Below are 21,278 nucleotides of genomic sequence, written 5' to 3'. Positions count from 1 at the left end.
AAGACGATCAAATGCAATAAGATACTTCACATACTGTAACTAAAGACTCTTGTTTTGTAAAACTGCAATGATTTACTTTCAGTCTTTCAACTGATGGATAGCATTTTTCACATTGCTGCTGAAGATGTGTGTGTAGAAAAGGTCAGTTAAGTTTGTTTTACATATATATTTGTAGCGTTTTGTTAAATTATTTATCACACTGTAGATACAGAAGTAACATAAACAAAAAACGGATTGCCAGAGGACATTACTAATTCATACAAACACAGTAAAGGTCATTACACATTCACAGTCATAAATGTAGTGTTGATGGCCTTTTTGAATGAGGAGGAGACCATGTATTGCTTGGTTTCATCTGGGTTTTATCTTAAAATATAATCAATAGGAGTTAATACATTTGTATTTAATGTATGGATATTGTGTTTTGTTGAAATGACAGTTAATAACAATAATGTAGTATTGTTGGATTGAATTTCCTATCTTCGCCATAGGTTTTTAATTAAGATTATAATGACCAAAGACTGTATGTTAACAGCAGTCCGCAGAGATTGAACTCTCCGGCAGCAAAGCATTCTGGGTCATTGCGTTGTAACAGACGCCATGATTTTCTACTGTAGCTGGAGCAGAAAATGGAGGTTTTCTGCTAGTTAGCGCAAGTTGATTAGGTGTCTTTATCTCTCATGCGGTTTCAGAGCAGCATTTCAAACCACCCCTTTCGGATATCACACTTGAAGGATACAAGGTCACATGTCGGGTTCCTTTAAAGACGAGCTGAACCTGATATAAACCTAGTTATATGAGCTGCAGTGGTGCTAGGTTAGCAGCTAGGTAGCAGCTAGCTGGCTAATGCTAGAAGCCACCAGCGGGTTGCCAACGTTATCTAGCTAGCTTGAAAAAGCTAGCACGATAATAATAACCGGCTGATCATACAAATACATGCGCTGTCACTAACCCAGCGGGAAGACAGAGAAATAAATCGGACCAAAGGCTACACCTTAAGGTAAGGATATGACACCTCTTGCCATTGCACATATACATGCTAATAACTTGTTTAAACGTGTGTGCTTGTAAAAGGTGGACTGTCGGCCTACTGCGTCACTCTTTCAGTGCCTTGTTTTGCTACGAAATGCAGCCATTTTTCCTCTCCTTCAACATCTCATGCTATGTTTTTAGTTGTGCAATATAAACTTTAGTCCAAGCAGATATTTTGTGTTTCAGTCACCTCATGCTGCTTGCTCTAGTTCAGAAAAAATGTTTGCTCTGTATGCCATGTTGTCTTTGTTTATATCATTCATTCATAAAATGTCTCGCTCACATCTTCTGCCTCAACAACAGGTATGGCCTGGATTTGATTTGGATGGTGCTGGGGATGGCAGAGGGCACCTACACTGGCGAAATGCCCTCCTTTGACCCAAGTCCTAGTTCTGAAGCAAAAAAGAGACCTACTTCTTCTGATGGCAGTGAGTGTACATCTGGGTCTCAAAAGTTTTTGTTGTGTGCAAAAGTTTCCATTGCCATGATGTTACCTACTATTTGTGTTTCACTGTTCCAGCTTTATATCAAAACATGCCATTCTATATATTTAAATCACATTTATTAGATTACATGCACAATTACACTTGTAACTTATCACTTGACTGAGTTAAGATTTTTGAACAATGAGGAAATAGCTAACTTAATGTTTATACATTTTTTTGGTATGCATATTACTTTGCACATGCACCTGTTTTTGAGTTTATAAATACTTAACTGTGCTCCATGTTGTTTAAAAAACAGTAATATTATAATAATATGTACAGTACTACTATTGTTTTTTCTACAATTTTTCATTTTTCCACTCCTACATTCAACTCAAAGTAAGACATCCTTATTCTAAAAATCTACTTGTGTGATGTTATTGCAGGAGACGAGCCCATGAGGAAAATGCCTGTGACAAAATTTGGATCCCGACCTCGATTTGAGCCTGTACAGTTTGTAAGTGGGGGAAGTAGCGGAGGGACTGGCGCTGATGAGAAGGAGAACGATAAAGATCGCAGGAGGAGTGAGTCGCACGGTTCAAGATCGTGGGACTCTGAACACTCATCGTACAGCGGCAGAGCTCAGGGCTCCTCCTCCCTGAGGCCTGGTTTTGACCGAGTGCCCCCATACAGTTCTGACTCTTGGGGTTCCCAAAGAGATAAAGATCGCAACAGAGAGATTTTTTCAGGTAGCACAGGTGGGTTGGGGTATGGAGGACATGGGTCCACTTCAAACTACATGGCAAAAACACAGCATGACTACACTGCCAACTATGAAGCCCACTCTTCTCGATCTGCAGAGTCCTATTCTCAGCCCAACAGATACAATGGATATGGGGGAGGAAGCAGATCAGCAGGCTGGGATTCTGGACGTCAGGGTTTAGGGTTCAGTCACCAGGAACGGCAGTCATCAAGCAGGCCATTCAGCCGAGTGTACAACAGCACGGGAAGGAGCAGTCCCACCACTTCTCATTCGGGCTCTTCCTCACAGCCTATTCCTATATCTCAATCTTGTCTGGATGAAAAGCAAAGGCTGGTTTCCAATGTAGCGTTTGCATTGGCTGTTGCTATGAAGGACCCTTTGGTTATGACTGGAAGTGAGTCGCCAAACTATAACTTCATGTTGAGCCGCAGCATTCAGGCCTGCAAGACTAATCCTGAGTATATTTATGTCAACCTGAAGGACATTCCTCAGGCAGACCTACCGAAGAACAGGAAAGTACCAACAGACGGTTACGCCTGTGAACTGAGATGTCAGGGTGTGTATCTTGCTACCGGATACTCTGGAAGTAAAAATGGAGCAAGGGACCGAGCCTCTGAGCAGGCTGTAAAACTCTTCCTGAAAACAGTCGAGGTTCGTGTTGTGCAGCGCAAATACAGGCACTCAGTAGTCAGTGACATTGTTGTGTGCCAGATGCACGCTCCGACCCCAGGCTTTTTACCTGCGCTTCGGAACCCAGAGGATAAACCCACACCAAGCTCCAAAGGCCAATACGAGCCTGACAAACGGAAGCACTGGTCAGAGTTTGTGGTTATTGACAATGCTCACGACGCCATCTGCATACTCAACAATTCTGCAGCTTTTAATCGCATGAAGATAGACTATCAGTTTGACATGCTCCCTAACAACATTACTTGGCAGTGCAGTGTTTTCCTGCAGGGGGAGTTAGTGGCGCAAGCTACAGGAACCAAAAAGAGCTCGAAGCATGCAGCAGCTGAAGACGCAGTGAGGAAACTTCGCATGAACCAGGCAGAAAGAGAGCAGCAGCAACAGCAGCAACTACCGCAACAATTCTCCAGAGGAAATAATCAATCAGATTGTGGTGGGCGCTTTGGGCCACAGGTTGGCAGAAAGAAGCATCTCAGCGAGTTGGTCATCCTGGAAAACTCTGACAATGCAATCTGTATCATTAATGACACAGCTCAGTTTAATAAAGTGACCGCTGATTACAAGTTCACAGCTCTGCCTGATCATCGCTGGAGGTGCGAAGTTTACTTGGAAGGACAGTTTGTAGCCGCAGGAATTGGACCCAAAAAAATAGTTAAGCACATTGCAGCAAAGGAGGCCTTGGCAACCTTGAGGCAGACGCAGGCTGTGGTCAAATCCAACCTGAGAAAGGACGGTCACAACGACGCTATTTCCCGATCCCAGATCCTGGCTCGCTCTGGTGAGGAGGCCATGAAGCAGGAGATTAAGGAAGACAACATAGGCAACCAGCTGCTCCGCAAGATGGGCTGGAAAGGAGGTGGGCTGGGTCGAGACGGGGAAGGCATCGCAGAACCAATCAAAGTGAAGGAACAGTTCTCCAGAGAAGGTCTGGGTTTAGACACGGACAAAACAGGAAATCAGCTAAGCAAGCGTGACATTGAGGACATCATTCGTAATTATGCCAGTTCAGACCGACAGGACGATCTCCGCTTCTCCACTGATCTCAACAACGATGAGCGAAAGCAGATCCACCAGATATCTCAGAAGTACGGCCTAAGGAGCAAGTCTTACGGACAGGGATGGCAGCGGTTCCTTATCGTCAGTCGCAAAGTGCACAAAGACCAGCTCATTGGTCAGCTTTTACAGGAGGGACAGGTGGGACGATATGAGCTTGTGAAACCTCAGGCCTCTCACTGATTTGCATGTTTGGCAAAGTAAAATAAAAATCATCAGACATCTGATTGGACTTCAGTACATATCACTCAAGTGTAACTGCTGTATACTTGTTTGTGACAAATTTACATGCGTTAATAAGAGAGTCCTTCAGGGATCAATCGTGTTTTCTGCATTCCTTAGCCATGAACTGTACTATAGCTTTAGCAGGAGCTCTAGGGCTGAGAAGTGATTTTTTTTTTTCTCCTGCCATTCCAGTCATTTTGTTTTCACTTTTGCACAACAAGCTCATATTCAGTTCTCTGTGGCTTCGTTTTTCTGCTGATGTCCTGGATATTTTATGAAGTTGAAGAACTTTGATTATTTGTCACCAAAATCCACTTTTTGTTTGATGGCAATTTAAGGAAGGGGGCAAAATATGCATCATTTTAATTAGAGTTTTTTAATATTGTTGACTCATGATCATCAACATCAAACTGTAGCTATGAATCAGTCTCACTGTGGTGATACATCGCGATCTCTCTACCAGCAATGTCAGTCATTCTACAAATATAAACTGCATCCATAATCAGAATGTCCTCACAAGGAAACTGTAAGCTGTGATCTTTGTTCAATGTCAGATGTGTTGGTTTATGTCAGTACGGTCAACTTGTCTGCTTGTTTTCACGGCTGTAATGACTCAATAAATTAAAACTGTTAACCATAAGAAGGATACTTTTTGTACTGTGAGTGAAAAAGCAACAAAGACAACTGATGTATATTTATTTTATTTACAAGAAAATGTACAGGTTGTTAAATGGGTTACCAGTGCAAAGTCTTATAATCAGAAAACACACACCATCTGTTTAAACAGTATCATCAGCCTGTTACCTCAGCTGATATGTAAGATTGTAAAATAGCATAGAAATGTTCTCACTCAGACTTTAAATGTCAGCATCATGAAACTCTGTGCAGGAAACAAAGTTAAGTATCCAGAACGGGAACTAAATGTCTTGTTTCTGTTGCAGAGGGACATGTACATCTTCAACAATATATATTTAGTATGTTCTTAAAATCAATAGGTATGGCCTTACAAGAAAAGCTGAGCGAAAAAAGACCATTAAAGGCATCAGTTGAGTTTTTAGAGGGATTGGATGTCCATGCTAGGTTACTTTATCCCTCTGAAAGGCTTAAACAAATAAAAAAAGGAGTGAGGCCACTGAAACAGAAGAAAAACACCCCTGAACAGCTTCTTTTTTTTTTTAAATATGAACTGTCTGTATCTATACAGCAAACCACACAGCAAGCACATCGAATTAACTGTCACTGTGGTCTAACCAGTTCATGTATAAATAAACAGGTAGAAAAGTGACCACTGAGATTGGCTTTTGCCTTTTTTTTCTTTAAAGAAAAGAGTTGGGGCATGTAGCAAGTAACCCAGATATAACAAGGTACATTAACTTTTAACAAACATACGCTATTGCCCAACAATAGCAATCGGCAGGAGTGAATGCCACAACACAACAGCATACAAACTTAGCGACAGTTATGGGACAAATATACCGAGAAGGATTTTAAGATGTGTTATTTTATTTCTGTGAGATCAGTTGTTTTCTTGATCCTGGGCCGGACTCTGTTCTTGCTCGAACAGCAACGGGGGTCAACAGTCGCGCCAACTCTGTTCAACAATAGCAGAAACTCTCTTCTCGTACTCCCGCTTGTTTTCCTGGTACAGCTGAGCTGCTTGGCTGTTGGCTGGACTGTTTGGATTTGGCTCATCCAGTAAAGACTTTAAATATACAACAAGAAATGTCAGTGGGTTAGGTTTCAAATCACTTGTTTTCAATAATAATAATAATGAAAATATTTCCAATTGTCAATACAATTATGCCAATCTGCATAAAGCTGTGGCAACCCGCTGCCTTTTTATAAACAATTTATTTCAAATAAACTACAATATATCATAATCAGATTTTGAAATAAGTTTGACTTTATGCACATCCTAGTTGTAACACTAGATGACTGAATTTAGTGAGATCAATGTCAGTCAACCTCTCGGCACAGAAACCAATATCTGTCTTGTTTGTTAAACTTATTTGTAACTTATTTACAGATATAATGTTTCAAATGGGCATTAAGGCAAGGAACTAAGAGAAGCATTTAACCTAAATTTAAGAGCAGCAGATATATAAATACTTTATGTTATTTGTGTGCACAACAATACTTGTATTTATTTTAACTGTTAAATAGTGTTGTATAGAATTGATCTGGTCTAGCAACACTGGTTTTCTTGCAGTATTACTATTTGACTGTGTTTGGCTGATGACTACTTATATTTCTCTCTTTGTATAAGATGTACCTTTATTAATCCCAGTGGGGGAATTCGTGGCCAGAATCCGGCATAAAAGAACGTTAGATTACCTGTATTGAAGTTAAGATTGAAGAGACATCGTACGTTGGACTCCAACGATTCTGAAGAATATCTAAGCATATGCTTCCATCTGCATACACTGCAAAAGAGAACGCAGAAGTTAAAGCTTTTCAGGTTTAAACAAAGGATGAATATATCAAATGTAATTGCAGCGATTTAAATTGAGAGTAAAATATTAAAAAAAGGTACATACCATTTGGATGAAACATTTTGGAGACAAATCGCACTGTTGGAGGTTTATTTGGATATTCCTCTGTGAATTCAATGGTAAGTTTGAAGGTTCCTGCAAGTAAAACAAATAATGGCATAGCATGATTTGAGAAGTATGTATTAAAAATAGTGCATTACAGTCAAGAAGTTTGTATCATGCATGTATCAATGTGACCAAATCTGGTTGTTTTAGGGAGGTTGAAATAACCCTCCAAAGCAGGATTATGTCACTTTACTAACCCAGCTTCCAAAGTTAGTGATCAGAAACTAATTCTAAAAAAAAGGCCAGACTAACTAAAAACAAGTTATTTGATAGAAAATATAACTACCATCTTCATTTAACATAGCTATTGTTATTGGTATTGTAAATTGATTTAGCCATTTTGATCATGTAGTAAAAATCAGATATTATGAGCAGGAGCCCGGGTTTGTAAAATAAAGTATATTGCGCTTTAAGGAGGACTTACCATCTTCAAAGGGTGTTCCCTCCGGTCTAAAATAGAGGGAAAAAACAAGTTGTAAATCAGCATTTACAAAAAGCTCATTAACTTTTAATATGTAATTATCTCAAAACCTGGTGACATAAACAACAACAGTATCACATTTCTTTTATGTCCCAAAACAGACATTAAGGACTTTTACTAGTTGTCAATGCCTGTTTATTACTACTAGTTATCAGCTTCACTTACCCAAAAATGACAGCATTCCACACCATGATATTGTTTTCTGATGGGGCCCCACTAACTCCAGCTGGTGGATCTTCTTGCAGCCTAACAAATAAAAGCACAGTGGTATCTCAAATTACACATAATTACAAGTCAAGGTTTAACTATTAGACTACTGGACAACTGGGCAAGTCATTATTAATATTCAAAAATGGGAGTAAAGACTAATGAAAGAATCAGCAGGCAGGGTATGTTAAATATTAAAGCAGGAATACAAGCTCTAAGTTGTATTATAAAAACCTACAAGGGCAATAGTATGCTGAAGGAGGGCTGAGTTTGCATATTTCCCAATGAGTGGTACATTAACACAAGAAACATGATATAAATGTGCTATCTATTCATCAGGAATATTTGTTTTTGTAATGTGATAACATCAATCTTACTTGTCTAAAATGGCTTTTATTCTTGATTCCAAAGCTTTATATGACCTTATATTGGTTTTCACTTATTCATTCACTTTGTCTATTTGTTTTCATGCATATTATAATACAGAATATGTGTAATTAGCCATATCATACATCACATTGCTTGGCTATCACATTACTTGATCTTTTTCTCCCCATTTTTAAACTGCTTTGTTCTGTTTTATGCACAAAAAAGTGCTATAGAAATAAAGTTCTTTATTTTTACCTGATTGGCCATTGTCTATTAGTCATGTTGTGAAAAATGGTAAGAATACTTTGGTGATTTATTTAGACAGTGTGCCAAACATGATTAAGTCTTGGACCTTGAGACCATCAGTATTGTTTCGATGGAACATGTTGTGGAAATCAGGGATAATAAACCATGTGCTATGATCATAGCGGACTGTGCTGAGTTTCTGCGGGTTTTTTTTTTTTAAGTAAATGCATGGCAGATGGTTGCTTATCTTTAGGCTTAGATAGTGATCTATCAGGGCCCAGAAATAGGAGCTCCCCCTGATCAGTGTGTGTGTGTTTGCACACTGAATCCACCCAAACGTAAAGGGCCATCTGGCAAATTACTCTAACTGTATCCACAATAATGAGTTCCAAATACATTCAAAAGGAGACATTTTAAATAAACGGAGCCATTGGCAGTTTCTTTGAAGGCTCCAGGACAGGTGATTATGTTACATATAATACAGAATGTATCTACAAGAACAAGAAGTGACTATAAGTTACACAACGTTACTACTCCTGTGTGCCTTGCCAACGATGGCTACCAGTATCTTTTACAATGATCGTTACCTTTCAATATAATGCCATTCAAGTTGTTAACACTACCCAAGATTAGCGACATATTACCTAATCGAAAATGCGGTTATAATCCGCCGGTGTTTGTGTTCTTGTTTATATTTTTAAGTTTTCAGAATGTCGTTCAGGCTTACGCTGAAAAGCTAACATTAGGTAGCTAAAGTTAGCTTTAGCTAGTGTCTTGTTTTTTTCTGCTTACCGTTTAAAATCTCTCATTAAACGTCGTCTTGCTGGAGTTGACATCCTGTTTACACGGAAACCTAAATCCTTGGCATAAAAGTGAGCGGATTAAGTGCGGGGGAAATGTTCTTTTTTAAATCGGTGTATTATTTTAACTCCTAGCTCGCTAGCCAACGAAAGCTAGTTTGTCAAATATTTGGCTGCCTCTGCTAGTCGAGGGGCGCTACCACTGTTGTTAGAATGGGGACATTCACATTCACTGGCACTAAATTGAAGAGTCCTATATCCACATAAACAAAGACAACATCATCACTGTATGTGATAGTTTTAATTCTGTATGTTTACTTTCATAAACCAGTTTTGGCGCGTTTAAATATAACTAGAGTATATTTAATTTGTTTAGAGCCCCCCGTCTCTGCACTTGTGTAAGTCCACAGCATTACGTCATATATTTAGCACCCATATTTAGTTTGTTGGGAACACAGTAAAGATGTGTATGATTTCAAGGTTTTATCTTTTCAGTTCTACGTATTTTTATTATTTGCTTTCCAATTTATCGATAAACTGAACCCATATACCTATGACTGCTTAAAGTAACACCAGTGACTGCTACTAATGCAAGGTATTTACGGCGGACACCCTGTATTCAATTTACAGTACCGGTGAAAGACCACTAGATGGTACCTATCCCCTAGTGTAGAGTATTGTGGAAAAAAATAACATTCATCAGTTTAGCTAGGTTGAGACATAAGGCAAACGATTTGTCTATTTTTGACTGTCTAATATCTCCAAAACGCAAAGCCTTTAGAGATATCTATTTGATTAATTTGATCCTGCGGCCATTGCAGCCTCACATAATGCAAGTCGTGCTTTCAACAGGGCCCTTGCAATGTTTGTCATTATTGCATTATTTGGCACAGACATGCTATTTTTCTAATTTCCTGCAAGAAAAAAGTTAATCAAAATCATTCTTGGTGCTTATAATTGTCATATCACAGTCTCTGAAAGAAAACTCCCCTAGCATTTGATCCAGAGTATACAAAACATAATCATTTCATAATTTTCTTCCATAAAAACAGTGGTTTAATTGAAATAAACTGACATTCAAGGGGTTAAAAAAAAATGGGTAAGATACTTGGTATTTATTGTCATAATTGGAGTTGGTTAAAATATTTAACGTTAAGTGGAAAATAATATTACTGAATGTTCTTGCAGTATTGTGACATATTTTGCCTTCTAGAGAATGTAACAACTTATTTAAGTGATGTACAATTTGAAGTTCACCTAAATCATGTTGTGTTAAAAAATACTATTTCATATGACTCAAAGATAACACTGTCCATATATGCTGATTTGTTGAGTGTGGCCGCTGTCACTGTCCCGTCGTCCCTCCCATATGGTCTAGCGGTTAGGATTCCTGGTTTTCACCCAGGCGGCCCGGGTTCGACTCCCGGTATGGGAACAGACCTTTTGCACTAAATCTAAAATACTAATAGCAATTTCTTTGACAACTAAAACAAACATTTAATCTCCTGTAGCATCACATCTCATTTCACATATTGTGAGTCTTTTAGCTTAAGGTAGTTTATTATTACACGCTGTGCTCATCATTTCCAGGGAACATACTGTAGACCCCGCCCGTTTATCCTCAATTGCTCTCATCTCACAAGGGCTTGGACCTTCCCGGAAGATGCCCATTACCATCTCCCTGTACTAACACTTATCGTAGTCTACCGAAATACAACAACAACAACAACAACAACAACAACAACAACAACCTCGACTTAAACAAAGCTTTAACGCTATGCTTGAACCGAAATGTTTTTCCTATCGCAACTTTATTTGATTAAATCGTGTTTCTGTCATCGTAATTGCTGGTTAACTGCCACCTTTACCGCGTTTACTAAACATTAACATTGGCCTAACTGTCGCTTAGATACCAGTTTGGTTAACGGTTAACTTAGTTACAGTGCAACATGAATGGCTGTTTCTTGACTTTGGATCAACGTAAATATAACCTACCGATATCAATTGTGAATAAAACATTTATTGCTCACTAATTCTTTCTTTTTTTTTTTAGCATTCCGCGCTTTTAACTTTTTTCATAACGTCATTTAATCCACCGTCTTCATTTGAAGTGTAATGCTCCAGTGTGAAACACCCAGTGAATCCTCTGGTCTTACTACTACTACCAGGCTACAGCCAAACTTTGGTACTTGGCCAATCATTTCCCAGGAAAATGTGACTGCTAGGAATTCCCCACACATCAGTCAGCCTCTGTCTGTCGGAGAAAACTGCAACCTTGTGTCGGGAAGCCCAGGAAAACAGCAGCAGGAGGGCAAAGCTGACCGGTGACTGCGATGATGGAGCTATAGCACAGTGTCTCCAACTCGACCCGGGATTATAATGTTTTTCTAACGACGCCGTTTTTTCAGACACTAACTGTCTGCACAAACATAGGGGAAATGCATTGCTTATGACAACTTCTACTAGGGTGAGTCCACAATCAAACATGTTTTATACTTATCAAGTGCTTTTTGTAACTAACAATGTACAATGTGGAGTTTATATGTATGGCTGTATGTGACTTTCACTGGCCTTTTAAGAATATTTTTGGAGTTTAGACCTTTTTGTTGTACTATATCCAGAGTCAGAAAGAAGTAGAAAGTTATCAGACTAAGAAGCATGACTGGGCTCATATGATGTTAGTTTAGGCCCTAGGATACATTGCTGGGGCATAGAACTCCATAGTTTGCTGCCCTTTGTGTCAGCCAGCATGTGACTGGACTGATGTGTGTGTATGTTTGTGTCTCTTTGTGTCTGTGTGCTGAGCATCTTGACAATGATGTGCTTCAGAGATGTCCCTTGGTCTTGACATTTCTACAGCTTCAACTATACTAATCATCAAGTTGTGAAAAACAAGTTCAATTAAAGTTAACTGATTATCTTTTTGTTTTGACATGTTTAAAGTGAGCAGTTTTAATGTCAACTTGAATCTTGGAAATGTTAAAACACACAACTATTTCCAGATATTTTACTCAGGCAGCCTTTAATTATCTAACTCCATCATGTGTCACTTATTCCATTGAAGAAATCTCACACTGAACATACTGACTGAAATAGGAGAGTTGAGAGAAATTCTCATAGAGCTTCCTCGAAGAGCAAACACAAATGTTGCTTTTCAACAAATATGTCTGCAAAGCCTGACAATATTGTGTTTTTTTAGATATTAGAGTTGATCAACCCTACTTCTGTGGCAATCTAAATGTTTGCCAGATGTTTACATTTTTCAGTTAAGATGCTTCTATCATGGGACAAACAAACACGCTCTCATTGGTCCACTGCCATTGCTCCCTTCAGAGTAGGCGGCTGTGACGCAGAGGGAGGGGAAGAGTTACGAGGCCTTAGCCTGTCAGTCCCCACAAGAGACAGGACCAGCTGGACCCATCAACCCTCTCTCCCCTCCCCTACAATCCTCCTATGGTGGGAACACTGGCAGAGACTTGTAGATAATTGGAAACTTCAATCCACTGAAAGCAATTATCCACAGCAAGACATTCGAAATATACTCCAGTGTGGAGTTGCCTTGCTTGTTTCAAGCATGTGCTCTTCTTTCAGACACATCTTGCTATGCTTCTGCCCAAACATATAGCTTCTCCTTTTCCTCCCTGTCAGCTCTGCTTTGATAGTTGTAATGCTGTGTGTTTGTGCACACTGCAGCCTGGAGACTGTGGTTGAGGCCAAAGCATTTCCCGGCAACCTTCTTATCCTGTGACAGTGATGTCACCATCAGCAGACATTAATGGAGAGCTGTCCTGGGCTGTTCTCAGTGACGAGCAGCTCCTGAGACATTAGACACTTCTTCTCATTGCCCAAGACGTACCCGCCTGCCTTAATGGGCTGCTATATATTGATTTGGCTACTCAAAAAGAGTATCTGAGCTTTTATCCTATTTAGAAAGCAGCACTCCGGTTTCACAAAAGCTTTCAGAGTGGCAATGCAAGAGACAAGGAGCTTTCGCTAGAATATGTGGTTATCTTAAAACAGTTTACCTCCCTGCAACAGTTTGCAGAGATAAATAAGTATTCAGGAGCTAATAGGACATTATCTTTCCCAGAGATATAATGTTGAATGTCCACACATGCACCAAGAAGTAACCTGTAGCCTACATGTTTGCTTCTCTTGCAAGTTTAAAAAGAGTGTGAAACCCTTCCTGAGGCCACCATCTTTGCCTAATGACACTTTGTGTGACTCATTGTAATTTGCCTGTGAAGAAATAACCACAAGATGGCAATGTTCATATGCTTTGACTAAACAAACAATCACATGAGATGGCTGACACCTTAAATGACTTGCAGAAATGCAGGAACCGACTTGTGAAAAGAGAAATAAAACTGTTGAACTTCTCTTTTTTTAGATGTAGAAAAAAAAAAAACCTCAGGTTGGGCTGTTTTCTGTTTAGGGTGTGCAGAGGAACTGCCGTTTTCAAAGTTCCTTTATAGTAAGCAAACCGTTTTACTAACCCTGTCTTTTGTCACCTGAATATCACCTTGTCCGACATGTTTGATTGCTACGCAGCAGTAAACCATGCCCGCTGGACCTGACGTCAGAGAGTAAGTAGAGCTGAGGGAAATTCCACCTGTAACCTCATTCTGCTCTCACCATGTCTCAACAACATGTGACTTTGGAGGAGTCATACCGCTTGAGTTTCTCCAAGAATATGTGCTTTGTCATGATGTAATGCAGGGCTACAGTAAATCTATTTTTAGCGTGTAAGGCGACAACTTGCCTTTGTGTTTGTTGTGATATAAGTTTAGTTTTTCAAAATCAGCTGGAAACGAAGGTTGAAAATACACTAATTTGACTGACTGACATCATCATGCATCATAAAGACAGTGGTTATACTGGAAATAGCTTGATATTTTTTGGGGGAAATAAAGTCATTTACATTTTTGCAGCGGGAGATAAAAAGGTACAGTATGAGGTAATGCTACCTGTCAGTTAGCTTAGCTTAGCAGGAGGAGTGCAAACAGGTAACAGCTAGAGCCAGGCTAGTCGTTCCCTCTGTACCCAGTCATTATTCTAAGCTAAGCTAACGCTGGCTATAGCTACAGGGCCAGGCTAGCTGTTTCCCCCTGTACAGGGTACTTGTGCTTAAAACAAACATTTAAATAAGACAGCACATTTTGTTATTTTCAGTTAACAAATCTGAAATCCTACGGACCAAAGAACCCATTAGCTTTAATATACAGCCCCAGAAAAAAATAAGAGACCACTTCAGCAATATCAGTTTCTCTGGTTTTATTATGTCTTTGATTTTTGCATTCTATATAACTACTGACAATATTTCTCTGCGTTGGAATTCAACAGACACTGGAATGGCTGCCATACACATACAGATTTAAGGAAAATATGGAGTGGTCTCTTAGCTTTATATATTTATTTATACTGTAGTGTAGGATGTATCGCTATAGTACACTCTAGCAGTTGACATCATGAGATGAGGTAACCACATTACTTAGATATTTTTATGGTGCCTGCAGGGGTTCATGTAAGCACACAGTGTAGTAAGCTGCATCACTGATGTATGTGTAATTACATTAAGGAGTGATGGATTGGGATGTAATGTTCTAGCTCACTGTAGTTTGACCAGACAAAGTAGCTCCTCACAAAAATAGAAACTGGCTTAGCGTGCAACTTTGGCGCATAATGGTATTTCACCCTGTCATTTTTCATGTCTGTTGGAACTAATGAGGTAGCAGTGAGTGGTTCACGGAGGCCTTTCATGAGTCAGCTCGGCCAGTGTGCTTGTATTCAAAGAGTGAGCTTTGCTGGAAAAAGTAAAAAGGACCATTCCTTATTTAACTTTCAACAAACTATTGTGTGGTGAGTAATTGAGTTGACAGAATAAGCATTGAGCGCATCACATCTGTTGTCTGTCTTCACCATCAGTGTATTCATTGGTTATTTCTTTCCATTTGTGTTAATTTGAGAGTGACAGGCCGTCGTCAGGCTTGTTAAATTATTTAACTGCATGCAGCCAATGGGTATTATAATCTAGGCCCTGAGTGACAGAGCAATATACTCTTAGGGGCTTGTGGCATTTTATTAATAATGAGCTTGAGATAAACTACAGCTCTCAGGTTAAAAGCTGCTGGAGCAGGCAGACTGTTAGGTCTGCTGCTGGTGTGGCACAGATGGACTTTTCAAAACCTCAGTGATTGTTTATGATAAGTCGTCTGAAGCAACAGCAGTTATGCGGTTCAGTGACTTGTCGTAGCAATGAATGCTTTCTGCCAGTATCTGACTGCAGGTAGCTGTTACAGCCCACAGAGGTGTGATGTGGATGATCTGGATTGTTGGCCTGCTCTCTGTTTTTAATAATTCATGAGTTTCAGCCTTAATGTTTGTGGCTTCAGCCGCAGTAGATCCACTACAACAGCCATCCACTACAACAGCCATCCCCTTTTTATCTGTATAATTCCAGGCATAGGAACAGATAGTTTTTTTTTTGCATTTCAAGAACGCATTCAAAATGTTGAGAATAAGTACTAGTTTTGAAAAGTTGAAATGTTGAGAATAACTCAAAATAATGAAAAAAAACTACAAACTTTTGAATCTAAAACTAAATAGCATTTATTCTGAAAGTCTGTACTTATTTTCAAAATGCAACAAAAATAAATGTTACTCTTTTTTTTCTTTAACCAGAGCGTCTGGCACTAATACTCTATATAGCAACGGTTTGCTGCATATAAACTACACAATTGAGGGAAACTTTATATTTTTAACCAATAAATACATTCCATTCTGAAAGAATACAACCTCATACTGTATACTTTACTAAACACGGAGAGCAGCATATTAGGAACACATAGGAAGAGAGAAGAGGAAGAGATGTGTTACTCTGTTTAGTTGAAATTTGTTGAAGCTATTGAGGGTTCAAGTTGCATTTGTAAGAGAGTTATTCAATTATATCTTAATACTAGCTCTCTAAGAAGAAGTCAAATGCAGGTGTGTGCATGGTGTTAAAAATTCAATATTATCTGCTAAAGGCCTGTGGTCTGAGCATCTTTCTCTGCACGAGGTGCTACTGAATTACTCGCACTGACCAGCAGTTGCACCCACACAGCTCTTTCCAGATATTTTACTCAGGCAGTGTACACAGTCTGTATGTCATACTATAGTCACACTCCGCCAGCACTGTGAATCATCTCAGATCCTGCCTCAGCTCAGGATGCTCACTGTCCAAGAATAATAACGTTTTTCATAGCACGATAAACTGTCAGCTTATTAAAGGAACCAGATTGCTGCAATAACACAATCTGACCTCCACCAGCTTGCACGTTTTTTAAAAAACCATAATAACTGAGATGTTTGCACCTCTATTACCTTTGATTTTTCACCCCATTTCAAACCTGACAGAGGTTTTTTGAATGTTGTCTGCAACAATAACTCTTTTCCTTCTGCGTCCCTTGTGGGGTGCACTTCTGTCTTGTTAGCTTGCATCTCACAGCCTCAGCCTTAGTTGAGCGGCTTCATCAGCCATCAGATGACCTCGAAGCTACACAAATAATTCTGTGTGTCCTCAAAAGGCTCCCATATCTCATCCTGTCAAGGATTGTTCTGGCATGTTTGTCAGGTTTTATGAGTCCACAGCGCTCCAAAATAACTCTATACTGAGTGATCCGGATCTTCTGGGTACAGTCTAGTTCCAGGGCGGGCCTAGATAAATTGTGCTGTATAAATCAAGTTCAAGAGCAAACATATAAAATGCATTGAGGACTAATGTAATGTTCTCGAGTTCTCCAATTACTAAACTTTGACTCATAAATTAAGCATTTGAATTATAAATCATTTGTCACAGATATTTTGTAGTAACATGAATAAATAAGTAAAATTAGATATTAAGCTAGGATACAGGCCTATATCAAAAACATAATTTGTTCTATTTGAAAACGCACCAAAAGAAATCAATAGGTAACATGCTCTCATTAAAAAAAAAATCTCAGGTTTCTTTGGCTGTCGCAGGAATTAGTCTGCCTACCTACCTGCATTCCAGGAATGTTCCTCGAGCTGCTAGCATGACAGCTATAAGTGCTAACATTGGCCATTTGTATAATTTACATCCATTATAATACGTTTATGTTCATAATGACAATTTGTGGGGGGGTCTTTGAAGGGAGGACTGTTGGTGTTGTCAACTTGGTGACTTTCTTACTAGATTTAGAGACTATTGGAGCTAGTGCTGGCACTTTCATGGGAAAGGAGTTTGCAACATTGGGTGGGGTTTTTCAGTTGTTTAGTTTCTAAAATACTGTATAGCCTAGCGTTGCTGGCCTGTCCAATGTTACCTTTCCAACATTATAGTACTAGTATGACTCTAGCTTTAAGTGACATTGGCATTTAGATAACAAGAAAAAAGTCAAGAAGTATACATTTCTGATTTAGTGTCCAGTGACCAGCTTTGTGGTGCACAGGATGGCTGGGCTCTGCCCTTTTAATAATGATGACATACCATAAGAACATGGGGCCATTTAGGCCTGATTCTGTTGTGGATGTCCTCTATGCAGATCTTGCACAAAAGAGTCTCACACGGCCACATGGCTCTGCACTGATCACTCACCAAGGCTTTTTTGGTTTTGCTCGAGTTAATACATTGTAAAAAATAAAACAAGAACACAATGTACTTATTTGAGACAGTCTTTTTGTGTTTTCACACTGTGGGCGGATTTTAATTGGATCCCCCTGACATGTCACGAAGCATCCCCAATTTTAACATCTTCACTTTTATTGCTTTTCCCCCAGAATAGGGATGTGATTTGTTGTGCAAATCTGGGTGAGTTTGTGTTCAATATTACAGAAAGATAATTGGAAGGATTGTAAATTCTTTGGGAGAATAATTGCAAACAGTTTTGCTGCGTTCTCCAGAAATACACAATAACACATTATTCACATTCATGAGGCTTTGCAGTTTAGTCTAGATTTAAGGCCATGAGTTTTCCACTCCAAACACTGTAAACCAAATGGTGTGTTTCCTGTAAGAAGTGTAGTTTATACAGATTGATGTAAAAACAGTTCAAGCAAATATGTGATTTCAACCTACATGAATGAAATAAAGTGGTATGCAAAAGTTTGGGCACCCCTTAGGAAAACCACTGCATCAGTTTGTCACTTGCTGAGCTTTTGAAGCAGCAACTTCATTTTAACATATGTTATACCTTATGGTAACAGAAACATCTCAGTAGTGAAATAACTTTTATTGGTCAAACAGAAACATGTTTATGTGCATTCAAACAAAAATAGGCATGTGCATAAATTTGGGCACCCCTAAGAAATAATTCCATTAATATTTAGTATTGCCTCCTTTTGCTGCAATAACGGCCTGTAGACGCCTCCTGTAGCCACAGACAAGTCCCTTAAGCCTGGCAGGTGGTATTTTGGCCCATTCTTCCACACAAAACGTCTCCAGTTCAGTCAGGTTTCTTGGCCTCCGTGCATGGACAGCCTTCTTCAAATAAATCCATACATTTTCAATGATGTTAAGGTCTGGGGACTGGGATGGCCATTCCAGAACATTGTACCTGTGCTTCTGCATGAATTCCTTGGTGGATTTTGATCGGTGCTTAGGATCATTGTCCTGCTGAAAAATCCAACCCCGGCGTAGCTTCAACTTTGTGACTGACTCTAGAACATTCTTGTCAAGAATCTCCTGGTACTGTAAGGAATTCATGTGGCCCTCAACTTTAACAAGTTTTCCAGTACCTGTGCTAGCCACACAGCCCCATAACATGATAGATCCTCCACCAAATTTTACAGTGGGCAACAAGTTCTTTTCATTGAATGCAGTGTGTTTTTTTCGCCATGCATACCTGTTCATGTTATGACCAAATAACTCAATCTTGGTCTCATCTGACCACAGTATTTTGTTCCAAAATGCTTCTGGCTTGTCCAGATGTGCTTTTGCATACCTCATGCGACTCTTCTTGTGATTAACACTCAGGAAAGGCTTTTTGCACATCACCCTTCCAATGAGCTCTTCCTGGTGCAAAGTACGCTGGATTGTGGAACGGTGAACAACTACACCATCAGCAGCCAGATGTTGTTGTAGTTCTCTGGAGGTGGTCTGTGGCTTCTCTGTGACCATTTTCACCATCCTTCGCCTGTGCCTTTCCCCTATTTTTGTCGGCCTACCACATCTTTCCTTCACACGGACTGTTCCTGTGGCCTTCCATTTCACAACTACGTTTCTGACTGTGGAGACAGACAGTTTAAACCTGTCAGATAATTTTTTGTACCCTTCTCCTAATTTATAATGTTGGATTATCTTAGCTTTCAGGTCAGTGGAGAGTTGTTTTGAGGTCCCCATCTTGCCACTCCCTAAGAAAGAACCTAGGCCAGGCACAGCCAGCTATTACCTATGTTAAATAGCCTTTTTCATGATTGGTTCCACCTGTCTTTGTAATTGAAGGTCTAATGAGCTAATCAAAGCAATTTTGTGCAGCAACCTGTCAGCTATAAATCCGTACAGGTGTTGAAATGAATGCTATTTATAAGGGTGCCCAAACTTTTGCACATCCCATTTTTTGCATTTTATTTTATTATAATAAAACTATGTAATGCTACCCTAAGAATTTTGGTCTGGAAAACACTAAAACGTCTACATCTTTGTAGGAAAACAAATGTTGTTGCTGTGATCTTCTATTATAAAGGAAAAGCAAATTGTCATGAAATCTCAGAGGGGTGCCCAAACTTTTGCATACCACTGTAGACATACCTTGACATTTATTATACTGTAGCCTACCCTTTCTAATATGCTGGTCTGTTTCTCAACATAAAATATTAAATCCAATAGATTTAATTCTTGGACAATGTCATAAAGATGTCCCAGAATCTTCTTAGTAGGAGCAACATCTTGTTCCAGAAAACCTTCTGAATACGGGGCGTGGGACTTGACTTGGGAATTGTTAGTCTTGAATTGGGTTTTGATTACAAAGACTCAAGTCTTATTGTGACAATGACTTGGTCCCACCTCTGGATTCTCCAACTGTCTTGTTCAATGAGACATTTACAGGACATCTATTGACATTTAGCTTAGTAACATGCAGTTTCTCTAACCACAAACTACCAGCCTTTTCAGAAGATCCTGGCACACAGGAATATATGTGCTCCTTAGTATTCATTGAAGGAAAGCAATGATGTGTTTGGATGCTCTGCCCTCTCATCTATTTGTTTGCTCCTCTAAAGAGACTTTCTGTTTGGAAATATATTTTCGACACAGCTGATTAGCCACAATTAACAGATCACTGGAATGTGGCGCAGTGTCACAAAAGTTAAATCAGGAATTTTAACATTCAAAAGTCAGTACTACAACTCTTGATCATATTACTCAGTACTTACACTCTTCCTTTTGATAGCTTTTTTTTCTTTTAAAGTATAGACTATGGTCACATATAAGACTCAATTTTTTCAAACTATTGTTTTTTCAGAGATGTGTGTGATCTTTAAGGCTTAGGCTACATAAAGGCATTCACTCAGGAATTAAATGTGCAAGTGTACATGTGTGTGTGTGTGTGTGTGGTTTTGTATGTTTACACAGTTGTCCTGGATTGTAGCAGAGCTGCAGTGCATTAGCCCTTAAGTTTATTTCACAAGAAGTGAAAAAGTTTCCTCCAAGACTTCATGGATAGTATTTGCAAAGTCAGTGGTGATAAATGAAGCTTATTTGGAGTAACTTTTCCTCAAAGCAAGGCTATCAATTTGCTCTGAGGCCAACAGCTGCACTCTGAGCTGAACTACATTGAATGGAGGCCAGGAAGAATTAATGTGATGATGAGAGCACTCGGTGGAGAGGAGAGAGTGATTTTGGTGTCCGTGACAAACAGACCGTGCTGCATTGAGTTTAATGAGATCATTTTTTATTTAACTATCTTCGAGGCCAGCTTTTTGTTTATTTTTTGTTCTTTCCCAACAATCCCAATTTGAGCTAGTATTTTAAATATTTGACCTTTGCTAGATGTTGAATATACCACGTTGGGCTTTTCAATGGAAAACATGAATACATTGATGCACACACAAGAGTGTGAACACAGTGCTCACCACAGACCAGCGCTTCCTGTCTGCTTGAGTGTCATTTCTGTTAAAGATTCTTATCAAGTCACAGTATCTCTCGACACTGAACTTAAAAACATGTGCCTGAAAAATAATTTTTGACACTTAGGCTACTGCAGCTGACCTGGGACACCTTAAATTAAAAAATGTGACACTTGAAGTTGCTTGAGCTAAAAATTCACGAGATGATTGTTCCCAACCATGGCTGTAACCAACCATGTTTTTATTATTGATAAATATGCAGATTTCTTTTCTCCCTGTTTCTCCGAGGTCACACCACAGAAATATTGAGTTTAATAAGAGAAGCAGGAA

At 39.2% G+C, this 21,278-nt stretch overlaps 3 protein-coding genes and 1 non-coding gene across 4 annotated transcripts in view; 3 read left to right on the top strand and 1 right to left on the bottom strand.

The window, feature by feature from the left end:
• The first annotated feature begins 577 nt into the window (after positions 1-577).
• Positions 578-4,831, top strand: nkrf (NFKB repressing factor). The gene is made up of 3 exons (XM_063876175.1): positions 578-1,000; positions 1,336-1,460; positions 1,904-4,831. The coding sequence occupies exons 2-3, from the start codon at positions 1,358-1,360 to the stop codon at positions 4,141-4,143; spliced, it is 2,343 nt and encodes a 780-aa protein (XP_063732245.1). The 5' UTR covers positions 578-1,000; positions 1,336-1,357; the 3' UTR covers positions 4,144-4,831.
• A 37-nt stretch (positions 4,832-4,868) lies between these two features.
• LOC134859606 (ubiquitin-conjugating enzyme E2 A) lies at positions 4,869-9,100 on the bottom strand. Its single transcript, XM_063876176.1, has 6 exons — positions 8,878-9,100; positions 7,429-7,509; positions 7,207-7,232; positions 6,723-6,812; positions 6,520-6,608; positions 4,869-5,887 (listed from the first exon to the last, which is right to left on the bottom strand). The coding sequence occupies exons 1-6, from the start codon at positions 8,919-8,921 to the stop codon at positions 5,759-5,761; spliced, it is 459 nt and encodes a 152-aa protein (XP_063732246.1). The 5' UTR covers positions 8,922-9,100; the 3' UTR covers positions 4,869-5,758.
• A 1,148-nt stretch (positions 9,101-10,248) lies between these two features.
• trnae-uuc (transfer RNA glutamic acid (anticodon UUC)) lies at positions 10,249-10,320 on the top strand. Its single transcript has one exon. It is a non-coding gene; the product is annotated as a tRNA-Glu (tRNA).
• Positions 10,321-10,949: 629 nt separating this feature from the next.
• elf1 (E74-like ETS transcription factor 1) overlaps positions 10,950-21,278 on the top strand; it is a 39,835-nt gene continuing 29,506 nt past the window's right edge. The window contains exon 1 of the mRNA XM_063876145.1: positions 10,950-11,352. The gene's annotated coding sequence lies outside the window, so the exon portion shown is untranslated. The remainder of the gene's footprint in view (positions 11,353-21,278) is intronic.

This window comes from Eleginops maclovinus, chromosome 23, assembly GCF_036324505.1.
Source record: "Eleginops maclovinus isolate JMC-PN-2008 ecotype Puerto Natales chromosome 23, JC_Emac_rtc_rv5, whole genome shotgun sequence".
NCBI lineage: Eukaryota > Metazoa > Chordata > Actinopteri > Perciformes > Eleginopidae > Eleginops > Eleginops maclovinus.
Note: the sequence above shows the minus strand (reverse complement) of the source record. Positions and strands in the feature narration are given on the sequence as shown.